This window comes from Zophobas morio, unplaced genomic scaffold (genome assembly GCF_036711695.1).
Source record: "Zophobas morio isolate AGI-343-1 ecotype UQ-CSIRO unplaced genomic scaffold, CSIRO_AGI_Zmor_V1 ptg000041l, whole genome shotgun sequence".
Classification (NCBI taxonomy): domain Eukaryota; kingdom Metazoa; phylum Arthropoda; class Insecta; order Coleoptera; family Tenebrionidae; genus Zophobas; species Zophobas morio.
Window position 1 is genome coordinate 3,854,124 of NW_026972146.1, and position 19,431 is coordinate 3,873,554.

The 19,431-nt window shown below is 30.8% G+C and overlaps 1 protein-coding gene across 2 annotated transcripts in view; it reads right to left on the reverse strand.

Annotated features, from left to right (window-relative positions):
- The window catches only part of Sdt (stardust), a 91,811-nt gene extending 72,617 nt beyond the window's left edge, over positions 1-19,194 (reverse strand). For both annotated transcript variants that reach the window (XM_064071764.1, XM_064071763.1), the window contains exons 1-4: positions 18,840-19,194; positions 18,703-18,788; positions 18,541-18,650; positions 10,809-10,866 (exon numbers count right to left, since the gene is read on the reverse strand). In XM_064071764.1, coding sequence (XP_063927834.1) covers positions 10,809-10,866; positions 18,541-18,650; positions 18,703-18,769 — 235 coding nt within the window. In that variant the 5' untranslated portion in view covers positions 18,770-18,788; positions 18,840-19,194. The remainder of the gene's footprint in view (positions 1-10,808; positions 10,867-18,540; positions 18,651-18,702; positions 18,789-18,839) is intronic.
- Positions 19,195-19,431: the final 237 nt, after the last annotated feature.

Here is a 19,431-nt window from a genome sequence, read left to right on the forward strand (position 1 = left end):
GTTACAAATATTCATTTTTAAATTTTTCGATTTTTCAAAACTTCATTTTTGATAAATTTAGCCCTTTTGTTGAAAAATTGAAAAGTGATAAATCGAGAAAAATTATATTGAAAATTTAAAAACAGAAAAACAATTGTAAAATTAAAACACTGAAAAATCGCTAAACTGAAAAATGAAATACGTATTCAAAAGTCGAAAAATCGAAAAAGTAAAAAATTTAAAACAAAAACCTTGAACAATTGCAATTCAAAAAATTGTAAAATCCAAAAACAAGAAAACTTGGAAAATCAAAAAATATAATCATGGAAAAATGTTTATGAATTATTCCATTTTTCGGTTTTTATTTTGAAAGTTTTCCGTTTTTTTCATTTTTCTGTTTCTCGCTATTTAATTTTTCAATGTCTCACTGTTACAAATATTCATTTTTAAATTTTTCTATTTTTCAAATTTTCATTTTTGATAAATTTAGCCCTTTTGTTGAAAAATTGAAAAGTGATAAATCGAGAAAAATTATATTGAAAATTTAAAAACAGAAAAACAATTGTAAAATTAAAACACTGAAAAATCGCTAAACTGAAAAATGAAATACGTATTCAAAAGTCGAAAAATCGAAAAAGTAAAAAATTTAAAACAAAAACCTTGAAAAATTGCAGTTCAAAAAATTGTAGAAATCAAAAACAAGAAAACTTGGATAATTAAAAAATATAATCATGGAAAAATGTTTCTGAATTATTCCATTTTTCGGTTTTTATTTTGAAAGTTTTCCGTTTTTTTCATTTTTCTGTTTCTCGCTATTTAATTTTTCGATGTCTCAGTGTTACAAATATTCATTTTTAAATTTTTCGATTTTTCAAAACTTCATTTTTGATAAATTTAGCCCTTTTGTTGAAAAATTGAAAAGTGAAAAATCGAGAAAAATCATATTGAAAATTTAAAAACAGAAAAACAATTGTAAAATTAAAACATTGAAAAATTGCTAAACTGAAAAATGAAATACGTATTCAAAAGTCAAAAAATCGAAAAAGTAAAAAATTTAAAACAAAAAACCTGAAAAATTGCAGTTCAAAAAATTGTAGAATCCAAAAACAAGAAAACTTGGAAAATCAAAAAATAGAATCATGGTTTCCATTTTTTAAATTTTTTGATTTTTCTGTTTTTTAAATTTCGTTTTAAATAAATTTTGTCCTTTTGTTGAAAAATTGAAAAATGACAAACCGAGAAAATGAAAAACGAACTTGAAAAATTAAAAATCGAAAAACTACAGAACTGTGGCATTAAAAAATTGAAAAATCAAAAAATTGTAACTGAAAACAAGAAAAATTAAAAATAGAAAAATTGTAAAATCGTAAAACTGAAGAAACGAACTATGCAAAAGTTAGAAAAGCGAAAAATAAAAAAAAATGAAAAATTCGAAAATCAAAAAATTGTAAAATCGAAAAAATGAAAAATCCCAAAAAATTCAAAAATCGTCGTCAATTAAAAAATAATGCATAATAGGCCACAAAATCATTTTTCAAGTTAAACGCAGCCACTTGCAATCGATTCCTTCCCCAAATTTATCCCCCAGAATTTATTTAAGCCACCTGTAGAGCATCCATTACCTTCAAGCCAAGCTCTCCAGACTCGAAATTTTATGGAGCCGTTTCACGAGAAGAGCGAGCTGGGGATTGCTCAACGCTTTTTCTCAAGCAGCCGCCGAACAATGCTTCCTGGGAATTTAGCTCCGATTCAATATCGCAAGATTTTTAGTTTCTCTTCCGGCAGCAGAAATAAATTACCACTAACACACCGTGAATAAAATCCAATAAAAACGAACCCAGCAACACGCATTTTGCATTAAAAAAACACAAACTTGTTTACTTTGTACGAGTTTTTCGGGCCAAATGCCGACCCACTTCTGCACTATGTCAGGGGTATATCAGGGAAGTAACCTTGGTCCGTGCTGTTTCGCCTCAACACAAACAAACTACTGTCGCGATAGTGGCATTTGGTTTAGCTCTGTTTTTGAAACGAGATAGTTTACAATTACAAAGTACGGTATCGATGACTGCGATAACAAGCTGAACATGTGATTTTGTAGCGATTGTGGGCACAGATGTGGAGTTGTTGCTCTTGCTGGTGATTAGTATCCCGGGGTGTAATTCGAATTTCGCGGTTACTTTTTGTATAACAAGATGGCGAGATTGATAGTCGCCTCCTATAAATAATTGCCTAGTCATCATTATCATCATTACTTAATCGGTAGAATCAAAGAACAACTTTCACAATTTAATTCTTGATGATTAAACGCATGGGAGCTCGGGATGTTTCCATTACGAGTTTGAAAACTTGCGTTTGAATAATTGCTGTAATATATTTGATCTGCGCAAAAGCTTATTGCTGGCTATTACTGATAGCAGTTTATGGGATTTTATTCTCTACTAGGAAGTTAAATGACCATTCAAATGAAATTTTACATCTGTCCTTCGATTGGATTAATCATGGTATAGAACCGGATAATTAACTATACATGCGTTTTAATTGATGTGCCATGAAATTGTCCAATTAAATGTTCTACAGATACTTAGAGCTGCGAAATTCAACTTTACACAATATTTATTCTTATTAAGTATATTACTTGATATTTTTACTTTCGCCTGTTTTCTGTACTACTTTTTTTTCAGTCGCATACTTTATCGTAAGAATAATTCAATAAATAAGTTGAAAAACGTGCATAGCAATCAAGTAGTTACATTCTAGTCTGGAGTAAGACGTAATAACCAGTTCTTATTGATGAAGAAATTGTTATTAAGTAGCGAAGAAGTCTCGTAGGGTTTTTCATTTTTGGTGCTATTTTTAGTTACTTTTTCGTCTATAGGAAAGCAATAAAAATACGATCAAAAACGGCCATGAATTCTTGAAAGTTTGTCTTTGATCTTAATTAGGAGTAGAATGCGTGAATTATGTAGAGCAAATGTGAAGGACGTCACAAGAAGAATTCAGGAAAAAAGCAGAAAAGGAGAACATCAAAACAGAATTTTCGTCGTCTCTGAAGTTCAATCGAACAATTCTTAGATAAATAGTGGAATTTGATAGTGCGAATTTAATTTTTTATGACCCCTAAATTTAAAACAAAAACAGTGGTGGATTTTTAAGCTAAAGGTAAAGAATGCTATGGGTGTGTTTCAAGCGTTTTTCATGATAAAATGTTAAAAAAAGTAAAGATTTTTATTTCGAAAATTTTCCGTTTTTCGATTTTTCAGTTTTCGATTTTTTTAATTTCTAGATGTTTCAATTTTTTTCGTCTGTATATTTTTAAATTTTTGGATTTATCAGTTTTTCAATGATTCAATTTTTAAAAAGTTAAATTTTTTATTTTATAGCAATAGGATTTTTTGTTTTCCAATTTCACAATTTCCGGTTTCTTAAACTATCCGATTTTTCAATGTTCAGATATTTTTATTCCTCGACTTTTGATTTTTTCATTTTTCGATTTTTGATTTTTCAGTTTTTCGATTTTTCAAGTCTAATAAATTTAAATTTTTCAGTTTCCCATATTCCAAGGTTGAAAATCGAAAATTCCAAAGATGGAGATTAAAAAATCGAAAATTAGCAAAAAAAAAATTAAATCATTGATTTTTTTTCTTTTTTTGGTTTTTCAACTTTCGAACTTTTCAATTTCACGCTTTTTAATTTTTCACTTTTTCGAGGTTATAATTTTACAATTTTTTTTTGTTTTTTCAATTTGTCGTTTTTTTATTTTTCAATTTTTAACTTTTATGATTTTCAGTTGTTAAATTATTCGATTTTTCAACGCTCAGATATTTTTATTCTCTCGACTTCTGATTTTTTTATTTCTCGATTTTTGATTTTTCAGTTTTTCGATTTTTCAAGTCTAATAAATTTCAATTTTTCAATTTCCCGCTTTCTAAATTTTCAATTTTTCGATTTTTTCGTTACAATGCTTGGTTTTAGCAATTTTTCAATTTTTTGTTTTTCATTTTCTCGAACTTTCGATTTTGTAGTTTTGTAATTTTGCGATTTTCCGATTTCTTCGATTTTGCATTTTTCGATTTCTAATTTTACACTTTCGCAATGTTCCACGTTTTCGAGTTTTTTTTGACTTTTCAATTTTTCCGTTTTTCACTTTCCCGATGTTTCGATTTTTCAAAATTTCAGTTTGAAAAAATTTGTTTTGTTTGTTAAAAAATTGAAAATGAAAAGTTGAGAACTTGAAACATTCAAAATTGGAAAAATGAAATATTCCAAGGTTGAAAATCGAAAATTCCAAAGATGCAGATTAAAAAATCGACAATTAGCAAATAAAAAAAATTAAATCATTGATTTTTTTTTCTTTTTTTGGTTTTTCAACTTTCGAACTTTTCAATTTCACGCTTTTTAATTTTTCACTTTTTCGGGGTTATAATTTTACAATTTTTTTTGTTTTTTCAATTTGTCGTTTTTTTATTTTTCAATTTTTAAGTTTTATGATTTTCAGTTTTTAAATTATTCGATTTTTCAATGCTCAGATATTTTTATTCTCTCGACTTTTGATTTTTTTATTTCTCGATTTTTGATTTTTCAGTTTTTCGATTTTTCAAGTCTAATAAATTTCAATTTTTCGATTTCCCGCTTTCTAAATTTTCAATTTTTCGGTTTTTTCGTTACAATGCTTGGTTTTAGCAATTTTTCAATTTTTTGTTTTTCATTTTCTCGAACTTTCGATTTTGCAGTTTTGTAATTTTGCGATTTTCCGATTTCTTCGATTTTACATTTTTCGATTTCTAATTTTACAATTTTGCAACGTTCCACTTTTTCGAGTTTTTTTTGACTTTTCAGTTTTTCGATTTTTCACTTTCCCGATGTTTCGATTTTTCAAAATTTCAGTTTGAAAAAAATTGTTTTGTTTGTTAAAAAATTGAAAATGAAAAATTGAGAAAACGAAAAATTAAAAATCGAGAACTTGAAACATTCGAAATTAAAAAAATGCAAGATTGTAAAGTTCAAAAACTGAAAAATCGAAAAATTGGAAAAATGAAATATTCTAAGGTTGAAAATCAGATGCAGAGATGGAGATTAAAAAATCGAAAATTAGCAAATAAAAAAAAATTAAATCATTGATTTTTTTCTTTTTTTGGTTTTTCAACTTTCGAACTTTTCAATTTTCAGGCTTTTTAATTTTTCACTTTTTCGAGGTTATAATTTTACAATTTTGTTTGTTTTTTCAATTTGTCGTTTTTTTTATTTTTCAATTTTTAAGTTTTATGATTTTCAGCTTTAAATTATTCGATTTTTCAATGCTCAGATATTTTTATTCTCTCGATTTTTGATTTTTCGGTTTTTCGATTTTTCAAGTCTAATAAATTTAAATTTATCAATTTCCCGCTTTCTAAATTTTCAATTTTTCGATTTTTTCGTTACAATGTTTTTACAATTTTTCAATTTTTTGTTTTTCATTTTCTCGCTCTTTCGATTTTGCAGTTTTGTAATTTTGCGATTTTCCGATTTCTTCGATTTTACATTTTTCGATTTCTAATTTTACAATTTTGCAACGTTCCACTTTTTCGAGTTTTTTTTGACTTTTCAGTTTTTCGATTTTTCACTTTCCCGATGTTTCGATTTTTCAAAATTTCAGTTTGAAAAAATTTGTTCTGTTTGTTAAAAAATTGAAAATGAAAAATTGAGAAAACGAAAAATTAAAAATCGAGAACTTGAAACATTCAAAATTGAAAAAATGCAAAATTGTGAAGTTCAAAAACTGAAAAATCGAAAAATTGGAAAAATGAAATATTCCAAGGATGAAAATCGAAAATTCCAAAGATGCAGATAAAAAAATCGAAAATTAGCAAATCGAACTTTTCAATTTTCACACTTTTCAGTTTTTCACTATTTCGAGGTTATAATTTTACAATTTTTTTGTTTTTTCAATTTGTCGATTTTTTTATTTTTAAATTTTTCAATTATAAAGTTTTATGATTTTCAGTTTTTGCAATTTTTGGATTTTTCAATTTACTGATTTACGATATTTTACAGTTTTTCAATTTCGATTTTTCACTTTATTGATTTTTAATTTTTTAAATTTTCAGTTCCGAATTTTCAATTTTACGATATTCCAATTTTCAGATTTCTCAAGCGTCTATTTATTTTTTAATTTTTGGATTTATCAGTTATTCAATGATTCAATTTTTAAAAATTTCAATTTGAGTAAATTCATCTCATAATCACGAATCTGTGCTTGGTTGTGCTCTACGGTCCGAGGAGACGTCTGTCTTATCTATATATTCATCTATATCCATCTGTAGCTTTTCCCCCTTCTTCTATCTCCATCTGTATCCTTCTATATCTATCTATATCTTTTCTATATCCTTCTGTACCCTTCTCTATGGGTCCGAAGAGATATCTATCTCATTGAAAATATTTTCAGGATCTCGAATCTGTGCTTCTATATCGATATATATCCTTCGATGTCCATCTATATCTTTCTACATTTGTCTATATCATTCTATATTCGTCTATATCTTCTCCATATCGTTCCATTTACGTCTACATCCTTCTGTATCATTTTATATGTATCGATATTTTTGCTATATCCTTCAATATCCGTCTATATTCTTAAATAACCTTTTGTATCCCTCTATTTTTCTCTATATCCTTCTATTTCTATCTATATCCGACTATATTATTCTATATTCCTCTATATTCTTGTACATTCTACGTCTATCTTATCGGCAATATTCTCAGGAACACGAGTCTGTGTTTCTATATTCATCTATATCCTTCTATATAATTCTATATCTGTCTATCCTTCTAGATGGGTCCGGAAAGACATCAGTCTTATTGAAAATATTCTCAGGTTCGCAAATCTGTGCTTCTATATCTATCTATATTCTTCAATATCCGTATACATATATCCCTCTGTACCCTTCGACATGGGTCCGAAGAGATATCTATCTGATTGGAAATATAGCTGTCTATATCTTCTCCACATTCTTCCATTTCTGTCTACATTCTTCTGCATCATTCTATATCTGTCTATATCTTTGCTATATCCTTCAATATCCATCATATTTTATAATTTTCTGTGCCCCTTTATTTTGTTCTATATCCTTCTATTTCCATTTATATCCGAATATATTTTTCTATATTATTCTATATCCGTCTATATTCTTGTATATTCTACGTCTATTTAATCGGAAATTTTCTCAGGATTACGAATCTGTGCTTGTATGTATATTCTTCTATAAACGCCATCTTTCTATATACATATACCTAGATTCTTATGCATTTTTCTATATCTGTTTATATATTTCTATATCCGTCTATATCCTTCTATATTCTTTTTATATGCTTCTAAATCCTTCTACATGGGTGTGGAAAGACGTCTGTCTTATCGGAAATATTCTCATTGTCACGGATCTGTGGTTCTTTATCCATCTATTATATTCGTCTAAAACCTCCTATATCCTTCTATATAATTCTATATCTGTCTATATATCTGTCTATACCCTTCTACATGGGTCCGGAGAGACATCTATCTTATTGTAAATATTTTCAGGTAACGAATCAGGGCTTCTATATCCATCTGTATCTTTTCCATATTCTTCAATCTCCGTTTATATCCTTCTATATTTTTTCTATATCCTTCAATATCCGTCTATATTCTTGTGTATTCTTCTCCATGGATTCGAAGAGACATCTATCTATATATATCCTTCGATGTCGATCTATATCTTTCTACATCTGTCTATATCATCCTCTATTCGTCTATATCTGTCTATATCTTTTCCGTATCCTTCCATTTTCGTCTACATCCTTCTGTATCATCTTACATCTATCGATATCTTTGCTTTATCCTTCAATATCCGTCTATATTCTTCTATTTCCATCTATATCTGACTATATTATTTTATATTCGTCTATATTCATGTACATTCTACGTCTACCTATCGGAAATATTTTGAGGAACACGAGTCTGTGTCTATATTCATCTATATCCTTCGATATCAGTCTATATCCTTTTATATCCATCTATATCTTTCTATATCCACTTATGTCCTTCTGTATCCTTCTATATTAATCTATATTCTTCTATATCCCTCTATATTTTTTCTATATCAATCTAAATCCGTCAATATCCTTCTATACCCTTCTATATGGGTCCGGAGAGACATCAATCTTATTGGAAATATTCTCAGGATCACAAATCTGTACTTCTATATTCATCTATATTCTTCAATATACGTCTATAACCTTCTGTACCCTTCTACATGATTCCGAAAAGATATCTATCTCATTGGAAATATTATCAGAATCACGAATCTGTGCTTCTATTTCGGCATATATCCTTCGATGTCCATCTATATCCTTCTAAATCTGTTTATATCATTCTATATTCGTGTATATCCTTCTATAACCTTTTCTATCCTTTTAGTTTGTTCTATATCCTTCTATTTCCATTTATATCCGACTATATTTTCCTATATTATTCTATATCCGTCTATCTCCTTGTATTATATTCTACGTTTATCTTATCGGAAATTTTTTCAAGATCACGAATCTGTCCTTCTATATTCTTCTAATCTGTTTATATATATTTCTATATGCGTCTATATCCTTCTACATACATCATTCTCTCGAAAAATTGTAAAATTATAAAATTGAAAATGCCAAATATTCAAAAATTGGAAAATCGAAAAATTAAAAAATTGGAAATTTGTAAATTGAAAAGCTTATAAATCGAAAAATGGTATACATAATTGAAAAATCGTAAAATAGACAGAAAAGGTAACAATAGTGTGACAAGAAAATTCGTAAAAAGGGAGACAAAAAAGAGAAAAACAGGACAAAGCAATTCCGAAAAAAAATAGAACCACCAGTGATAAACAATAGGTCACAAAAAAGGCTGCAAAAAATCTCTGTAAAAAAGACGACCAAGAACACAAAAAAATGTGACAAAAAGACAATGAAAGAAAACAAAAATCAACAAAAAAGTGCCAAAAAATGTTGAAACACGAGGACAAGAAAAATCTATAAGAAATGAGTAAAGGGCCAGAAAAAAAGGTGGACAAGAAAAAAACGTGACAAAAAAATCCGACTAAAAATGGCAATAAACAATAAACAAAAGACAAAAAACGATAAACAAAATGCGGCAAAGAGCTACAAAAAGGCAACAAAAACAGAGGACAAAAAATCAACAAAAAAAACGACTACAAAATGACTACAAAAAGCAACAGAAATGTTACAAAAAAGGAAATAAAAATAGAAGTGTTATTTCAGGAGATTTAAACAACATTTACCACGCAAAATATTGGGATGACGTCATCAAGTTGTGTGTATGTTCCTAACATATATAAAAGCAAGCGGCCCGGTAGTTTTGGAGATTATCTATCTAATAAGAATTGACGCAGACGACAGATAGACGAAAACGGGATACCTATTTTTCACACTCTAGGGGTCATGAAACGACGAGAAAACATGAAAATAGCTTTTGATACAACAAAATTTTCAACCTTTAAAAAATCCTCGTCTTTGAAAACTGGTTCAGAGAAAGATTATTTCAAATTAGCACACAATAGTGTCATTGTAATGGACAATGCAGGCTACCACTGTCGACAAAACATAAAAGTCCAACCCAAATTAAGCACTAAAGGTGAAATTTCAACATCTTTATCAGAAAACAAGGCAATTATTGGCAGCAATTAACACAAAAGCTTCGAAAACAATAAGTTATTGCCGACCTTAGCGCTTTTTATGGACACACTGAGTCACATATTCCCCATAACAATACTCATTCAACATTTACTAAACAAGACTCGGCGTTGTAAACACACTTTCATCATTGACTTGCCAGAATCGTGGCCGGAATATGAAAATACGTTGAAAATTCTCAAGGAAAAATTCGCGCGACTTTTACATTTGTGTCAACACCAACAGTCAAGTGATTAAAATTTTTGATTCGTTTTGGTCCTTCGAGCCGGATCATCGGCGACTCGATTTGCACGCTACACCCGCAACACTCGGCTTTCATCAAACCGAAAGTGGGATGATTCACACAATGGCAAGGCGGAACCTCACTCAAACGGTCTCATTATCGTACCTGAACAGTTTTAGAAATCCGCGAATTTCGCATCGGCTAATTACGTGCGACGACACCGCAATTACGGTCATTTTCGGCACCGGGCGGTCATTTCCCGTTTTTCCCCGGTCGGAAAAGCCCCGGCTTGTTTGCGTCCGCGTCGGGGAATGTGCGGAATGTTTGTGCTTCCCATCGGCGCGTGTAAACACCCATCAGTCCGCCCCATCTCCTCTTTAAAAATGGCCGCTTCCCAAAAACTAACAGTACCATGGCGAAATCCCGCCGCCTAGCCTCTCGACCCAGTTAGCCTTGACTCAAGTTCAAACGCGTCCGTTGCCTACTCGAAATAATCAAAACCGAAAACAACGTATCGATTGTTGTCGTTGCATAACCTGCGCGCAATTAGGTTGCAAGGATTGGCCTGACGACATTTTAATGTGGGTATTAGCGGGCGCCCACGGGCCCAAAAACCGATCGATGCCTACCTGTAGGGTGGCGCTCTAATCCAATAAGAATCGACGTATCCGATTAGGGCCACTGCACGCACTGCTCACATGCACGCCACTGGTACCGATGGGCATGGGTTCTGGGTTCGCGATCGCGGACACTCTGACTCGCCACCGCGGGATTTCGACTCTACCTTTACCTGTTCGCGGCGGCTCGGCCGCGCGATGGTGGACGAGCCGCCGATTTAATTAGCTGGTACTGTTACGTAACGAAGGGGGCAGGGTAGGGCTGGGGCGGTGGTACTTACCAAGGCGGGCGCCGCTGCGTCTCTTCACCCGCAAGCATATCGTACGCGATCGGATGCACTGCAAAAACACACAAATTAGTATGGTAATTACAGACCAGAGAGATATTTTTATGAGAAAATTTAACTGGAACCACAATTACGGGAAAAACGATTGTGATAACACGCACTAGGTCATACTCTAAACAAGAAAACAAACGACGGATGCTGAGTAATTGCCGAGAAATGGTGATGAGGTAGAACACAAAAATATATGCATTGTCATGAAACGCTTATCGCCGGATCGTCTATACATATTTATTAGTACCATATGGGTTATAAGGAACTACAAGTACTACGCAGATCTAATATACGTAGCGAGATTTTCAAGTCTTTTACGCCATTGTCGTAGTCTTAAACCACCACTCTTACATCAAAGGCAAAAAAGTAAGCCCGCCCACCCACCCTATCTCTATTGTGATGAATTTTTTATGCACCGTGAACCAAGAGGGCGGAGATTAACTGCAAAATTCTTGTTCCTTTACAAGAAATTAAAAACATGTTTTTGAGTATAGTGTCGTTCAAAATATAAACCCCGCCCACCCACCCTATCTCAATACTGATGATTTTTTTCAATTTTATAGACTTAAAACACGTTTAAAATGGTAAATTTTTGTAAGAAAATACGGATTTTGCAATTAAGCTCCGCCCCTAGGTCTGCAAACGAATTAAAAATTCATCACAATTGAGAACTGAGATCGGGGCGGATATGGGTGGGGCCTAATCTTTGGCTTCATTTTTTTCTTAATATACATAGGTACATAGTACTATTTGAACAATGCGATACTCAAGAACTGGAAACATTGGAAAGGCAAGAAATCGAAAAGTCAAAAAATTGAAAAATCCGAAAATTGAAATATTTAAAAATAAGAACCAAAACACTAAAAACTCCCAAAACTGAAAAATCGAAAATAAGTAAAAATTTGAAAAATCGAAAAATCGAAATATTGAAAAATCCCCAAAGTGAAACATTGAAAAATATAAAAGTTTAAAATTTAAAAAATCGAAAAATTAAAACATCGCAAAATTGAATAATCGAAAAATTGAATGAGAAAATTGAAAAATCGAGAAGTCGAAAATTCAAAAAATCGAAATTCGAAATATATGACAAATCAAGAAGTTGAAGAATTTGAAAACCGAAATGTCCGGAAATCAAGAACTGGAAATATTGGAAAGTCGAGAAATCGAGAAATCGAAAAGTCAAAAATTTAGAAACTCCAAAAATCGAAAAAATCGTTTCTAAAAATCGAAGACTCGAAAAATTGGAAAACCGAAAATTTGATAAATCCCAAAATTGAAATATTTAAAAATTGAAAATCGAGACATTGAAAAATCGGGAAAATAAGAATCAAAACACTAAAAAATCCCAAAACTGGAACATCGAAAAATTAAGAAATCCCGAGTTGAAAAATCGAGAAATCGAAAAATTGAAAAATCGAAAATTCGAAAAAGTAAAAATATGGAAAATCGAAATATTGACAAATTCCCAAAGAAAAACATTGAAAAATAAAAAATGTCGAAAAATATAAAAGTCTAAAATTTAAAAATCGAAAAATTAAAAAATCGCAAAATTGAATAATCGAAAAATTGAAGAACCCAAATATTCAAAAAATCACAAGGAAAAAATTGAAAAATCTGGAAATCGGGAAATCGAAAATTCAAAAAATCGAAATATGTATTGACAAATCAAGAAGTTGGAGAATTGAAAAATCAAACAGTCCGTAAATCAAGAACCGAAAACACTGGAAAATAGAGAAATCGAAAAATCGAAAATTTAGAAAATCCGAAAATCGAGAAATTGGAATATCCAGAAATTGAAATTTTCCCGAAATTGAAGTGTTGAAAAATTGAGAAATCGAGAACCTGAAAAATCGAGAAATCTAAAAATCGGGGCAATAAGAATCAAAACACTAAAAAATCCCAGTAAACTGGAACATCGAAAAATTAAGAAATCCCGAGTTGAAAAATCGAGAAATCGAAAAACTGAAAAATCGAAAATAAAAATAATTAGAAATTTGGAAAATCGAAAAATCGAAATACTGAAAAATTCCCAAAGTGAAACATTGAAAAAGTAAAAATGTCGAAATATAGAAAAATCTAACATTTAAAAAATCGAAAAATTAAAACATCGCAAAATTGAATAATCGCAAAAATTGAAAAATCCAAATATTCAAAAATCACAATGAAAAAATTGAAAAATCGAGAAATCGAAAATTCAAAAAATCGAAAAATCAAAATGTCTATTGACAAATCAAGAAGTTGAAGAATTGAAAAACTGAAAAGTCCGTAAATCAAGAACTGGGAATATTGGAAAGTCGAGAAATCGAGAAATCGAAAAGTCGAAAATTTAGAAACTCCAAAAATCGAAAAAATCGTTTCTAAAAATTGAAGACTCGAAAAATTGGAAAATCGAAAATTTGATAAATCCCAAAACTGAAATATTTAAAAATTGAAAATGGAGACATTGAAAAATCTGGAAAATAAGAATCAAAATACTAAAAAATCCCAAAACTGAAGCATCGAAACATTAAGAAATCCCGAGTTGAAAAATTGAGAAATCGAAAAACTGAAAAATCGAAAATTCGAAAAAGTAAAAATATGGAAAATCGAAATATTGAAAAATTCCCAAAGAAAAACATTGAAAAATTAAAAATGTCGAAAAATATAAAAGTCGAAAAAATCGAAAAAATTAAAACATCGGAAAATTGAATAATCGAAAAATTGAAGAGTCCAAATATTAAAAAATCACAATGAAAAAATTGAAAAATCGGGAAATCGAAAATTCAAGAAATCGAAAAATCGAAATATGTATTGACAAATCAAGAAGTTGAAGAATTGAAAAACCGAAAAATCCGTAAATCAAAATCGAAAACATTGAAAAATCGAGAAATCGAAAAATCGAAAATTTAGAAAATCCGAATATCGAGAAATTGGAATCTCAAGAAATTGAAATTTTCCCGAAATTGAAATGTTGAAAAACTGAGAAATCGAGAACCTGAAAAATCGAGAAATCTAAGAATCGGGAAAATAAGAATCAAAACACTAAAAAATCCCAAAACTGAAATATCGAAAAATTAAGAAATCCCGAGTTGAAAAATCGGGAAATCGAAAAACTGAAAAATCGAAAATAAGTAAAAATTTGGAAAATCGAAAAATCGAAATATTGAAAAATTCCCAAAGTGAAACATTGAAAAATTAAAAATGTCGAAAAATATAAAAGTTTAAAACTTAAAAAATTGAAAAATTAAAACATCGCAAAATTGAATAATTGAAAAATTGAAGAATCCAAATATTCAAAAATCACAATGAAAAAATTGAAAAATCGAGAAATCGAAAATTCAAAAAATCGAAAAATCGAATTATGTTTTGACAAATCAAGAAGTTGAAGAATTGAAAAACCGAAAAGTCCGTAAATCAAGAACTGGAAACATTGGAAAGTCGAGAAATCGGGACATCGAAAAGTCAAAAATGTAAAAACTACAAAAATTGAAAAAATTTTTTCAAAAAATTGAAGACTCGAAAAACTGCAAATCGAGAAATTGAAAAATCGGGAAAATAAGAACCAAAACACTAAAAAATCACATCGAAAAATTAAGAAATCCCCAGTTGAAAAATTGAGAAATCGAAAAACTGAAAAGTCGAAAATAAGTAAAAATTTGGAAAATCGAAAAATCAAAATATTGAAAAATCACCAAAGTGAAACATTGAAAAACTAAAAATGTCGAAAAATAGAAAAATCTAACATTTAAAAAATCGAAAAAAACATCGCAAAATTGAATAATCGAAAAATTGAAAAATCCAAATATTAAAAAATCACAATGAAAAAACTGAAAAATAGAGAAATCGAAAATTCAAAAAATCGAAAAATCGAACTATGTTTTGACAAATCAAGAAGTTGAAGAACTGAAAAACCGAAAAATTGAAAAATCCCAAAATTGAAATATTTAAAAATTGAAAATCGAGAAATTGAAAAATCGGGAAAATAAGAATCAAAACACTGAAAAATCCCAAAACTGTTGAAAAATCGAGAAATCGAAAATAAGTAAAAATTTGAAAAATCGAAAAATCGAAATATTGAAAAATTCCCAAAGTGAAACATTGAAAAATTAAAAATGTCGAAAAATATGAAAGTTTAAAATTTAAAAAATTGAAAAATTAAAATATCGCAAATTTGAATAATCGCAAAAATTGAAGAATCCAAATATTAAAAAAATCACAATGAAAAAATTGAAAAATCCAGAAATCGAAAATTCAAAAAATCGAAAAATCGAAATATGTATTGACAAATCAAGAGGTTGAAGAATTTGAAAACCGAAAAGTCCGTAAATCAAGAACCGCAAACATTGGAAAATCCAAAAATTGAGAATTTAGAAAATCCGAAAAACGAGAAATTAAATAATCGAAAAATTGGAAAATCCAGAAATTGAATTTTTCCCAAAATTGAAATGTTGAAAAATTGAGAAATCGAAAACCTGAAAAATTGAGAAATCTAAAAATCGAACAATTTGAAAAATCGAAAACCTAGATGTCAAAAAATCGCAAAATCGAAAAATTGGAACATTGAAAATTGAAAAAGAACCAAAAAATTGGAGAGTCGAAAAACTGAAAACCAGAAAAATCGAAGAATTGAAAAATCATAAAACTGAAATATGTATCGGAAAATTGGAAAATCGAAAAATTGAAACATCAAAGAAAAACTAAAAAATGAAATGTCTTACATGGTAATTTCGTGTAGCGAAATAAGAACAATTTTACAATTAAATTCAGCTCCTTTGGCTCTGGACAATAAAAAAAATCATCACGATTGAGACAGAGTGGGTGGGCGGGGCTTATATTCTTTTTTCTTAATATACGTAGTCGTCTTTCCAGAACAAGAAACTTAAAACATGTTTATAATGGTAAATTTTTGTAGACAAAAATAAATATTGCAATTAAGCCCCGCCCCTCGATTTGACAACGAATGAAAAATTCATCACAATTGAGAATTGAGATCTTGGGCTTTATTTTTTTCTTAATATACGTTGTATTTTTTGAACAACACGATATGTACTCAAAAACATGTTTTTAATTTCTCGTACAAAAATAAGGATTTTGCAGTTAAGCTCCGCCTTCTTGACTCACGACGAATAAAAAAAATCATCACAATTGCGATAGGGTGGGTGGGCGGGGCTTATATTTTGCCATTTTTTTCATAATATGTGTAGGCTTATTTCGACAACAAGAAACATAAAACATGTCTGGATGGATTATTCTACATATAATTAAGAGTCATTTTCGTATAAATATCTTTCATTTCTCTGATATTCTCTGGTTTGATTGTGTTAGAATGCAATAAATGAAACGTCAACTTATGAATAAAAACGAACTGTAAGTACCCAGTGATTATTAATGTTTGTGATTTTCTTGTCAGGTTGGCAACATATTTAAAATTTTATAATGCCATAGCTGATGCAAAATTAAAATTTTGGGCACCCATTACAAGATTCAGAGTTCGGGTGTCTTTAATTGAGAATTCTAAAATATGACATTTTTTTATATTTTTGATTAAAAAATCTTCAGGTCTAAAAATATATAGGATGAGTTCTCGATATGGCGCTTTGTTGTGATATCAACTAAATCAAGTTTTAATGTACACAGAGTATTTATAAACAAGTGTAAAACTTTACAATTTTCAAATATCGGTATTTGAGTTTTTCAAATGGAACATCTTGTATTTTATTGCTCGATTTTTTGCATCACTCTTCTAATATGTTGATGTGTTGAATATAAAAAATAAAATATACTCAGCAAAAAAAAAAGAACAAAAAGCATAAGAAGCAGTAATAAAATATGGGGTGTTCTATTTGAAAACACTGAAATATCCATATGTGAAAATTGTAATAATTAAAATATTTTTGATAAACACCCCGTATATGAAAATTTGATTTTAATTTTTAAAGTAACCCTACTGACATTTTTTTGTGAACCCTTCTCATCTTACGAAAATTGGAATAACGTGGCAATGTCGCATCGCACTTTCAAAAATAAACTGTAGCTGTAAAACGTAAGAAGAAGTCAATTAAAATACGTAAAGATATATGGGGTGTTTCATTAAAAAAAACTATGTTGTGTGGTGCGCCTTAAAAATAGAACACCCTGTATATTGTCGTTATTATATTTTCAAACTGCAAAATTTGTTATTTCTAGAACCATTTATTTATTTTTCAGTATGAACGCCATCGACCCATTTTAAACCAAAATTTTGATATTCTTATTCTAATAAGATTTTTTTAGAACGAAAAATCATGTTTATGTTGGAACAAACTTTATTATAATCGAAATGTACAGGATGTCTCAGAAGTTTGGTGACCGAAAATGGCGCACTTTAATCGGGGGGGACACACAATTTAGAATTACTACCAATTATACAAATATTTTAAATGGGACATTCTACATACTTCCACAAAGTCAGATTCTTGTTGAAAAAAAAATAATGTCAGATATACAGGTTTTTGGATCAACATTATCGATAAATGGTTAATGATCTCTCAAATCAAATACGAAGTCAAGTTTGAACAATTTTGTCAAATTTTGACGTTTTAGAAACTTTGTAACCCTACTTTTTTAATTGACAGTAAAAAATACTTGACATAAATTAGACTACATCTTGTATTTTTTAAGGAATTCACAGTTTAGAAGTGCCACGAAATTTATAAAAAATACACTAAAACTAGAATAATATTTTTTTCAGCAAAATGTTAATATGACGTCATCACTTTTTTTTTGGTGGGGCATAAACGGACAAATTTTGATTAACTATATATTTACCATTCTTCAATCAAGTTCAATTGTAGAATGTTATACAATTTTAATTTTTTTCCCAAAAATCTGGATATCCAAGGTAAAAACTCAACACGGATTCATAAACCACATGTACCGACTATATTATTAAAAAAAATATATCTAAATATCGAATAAAATCGACACAGAGGACTGACAACAGACAGACAATCATACAGAACTGTTCTTACCCAGGAAAATTTTCAGGCATAAGTCGATTAAATAACTTGATCTGACCTGACCTGACCTGACCTACTTAACTCATTAAAATTTCTGGACATTCATTTTGATAAGTCATTTATACAGACAGACAGATGAAACATGAAAGTACAGAAAATGATGGAAGAAAAGAGGAAAAACTAAATAACTGGAAACAAAGACGAAAAAGTTAAATCACACAAATTGTATGAAGTTACGAGTGAAACGGAACTTTATGACAGAAATTAATGGTGTGGCTGGCCAAAGAAAAATAAACAACAAAAAATTCTCTATGACGATCAAAAGTCGGATGGAAATGTAGACCGAGAACAAAGCCGGGAATACGGGAAGATCTAAACTAGGAATTCCAGGAAGAACGAGAAGTTCACACCCGTACAGGACATAATAGCGCCCCGGTTCCCTTCAGTCTTCAATAATTCCTCATTCACAAAAGCAGCCACCTATCGAGTGTCGGGAGTTCCCGATATTTGAACACAAACATTCCCCAGAAAGTCATTCGTTTCTGTCAAATCTCATTAATAAAAGTATTTTTCGGAGTTGTCGAGTTTTTTCCACGAACGAACGCTCCGGTTTAAATAATAAATGAAAATTATGATCCCGCAACACGTAGAGGCCATAAAAGCGAAGTATGGCACAAGCCCCAGGTCCCTCGACTCACCTGGTGTATGTGACTGATGACTTCGGCGTGGCAAGCGTCTTCTAGCGTCTTCCCATTCACTTCCAAGATCTCGTCTCCCACTTCCAAGTTATCGTTATCTGCGGGTGAACCTGAAACCGAAAACGTCTTCACACCCCATCCATCCCTCACCCGTCCCATTACCATAAAGTTTGATTTTCTTATCCTTGGTTTCGGCTAGAATTATGACATACCCTCCTAGATCCACCATGATTCAGACGGCGAATCGTCTAAAACGTGAAACCGTCAGACAACCCCCAGAGCACCCCTCACCTACCTACGATCTCGTTAATCTAATTTTGAATATTCCTCATATCACAAATAAAGATACGTAGCATTGTGCGTAGCGGTAGGAAAACGACCCCGAAAACAACCCAACCCCAAAAAAAACGAAAAAGGCGAGATTCGAACCTCAGGTACTCGAAACGTATCGAAATTGGTTTAGGTAGTCCAAGTGCACGTAGTATTTCCACCATTTGAAACGTTTTCTCAGTCCCATCGCATTTATCCACGATTTACCGTCACTCGAAGTTGCCATTTTCGCACTACATATTCTGGACGTTTGGGGGCGAAAAGCGGTGGCGGTGAAGCGCGGCCCGAGTCATCATCGAACGAACACCACGGGTGTGGATTGAATCCCTCTGAGGAGAGGAACACTTCGAGATCAATAAGGTCCTTCCAGCTTCCAGCTATGCGCTCCTCCCCCGAGCCGCCCCCACCCGCCGCCGCAACCCGGAGCCGAACCGGTTCGCGACCCGGCTGCCGCCACATCGCGCGCCGCAAAACCCTCCCCGAACGCCAAATCCACCTCGACCGACTTTTATAATTCCCTCCTCGAGCGGCTAGCGTATTTCGAAAATTAAGGCGGCGCTG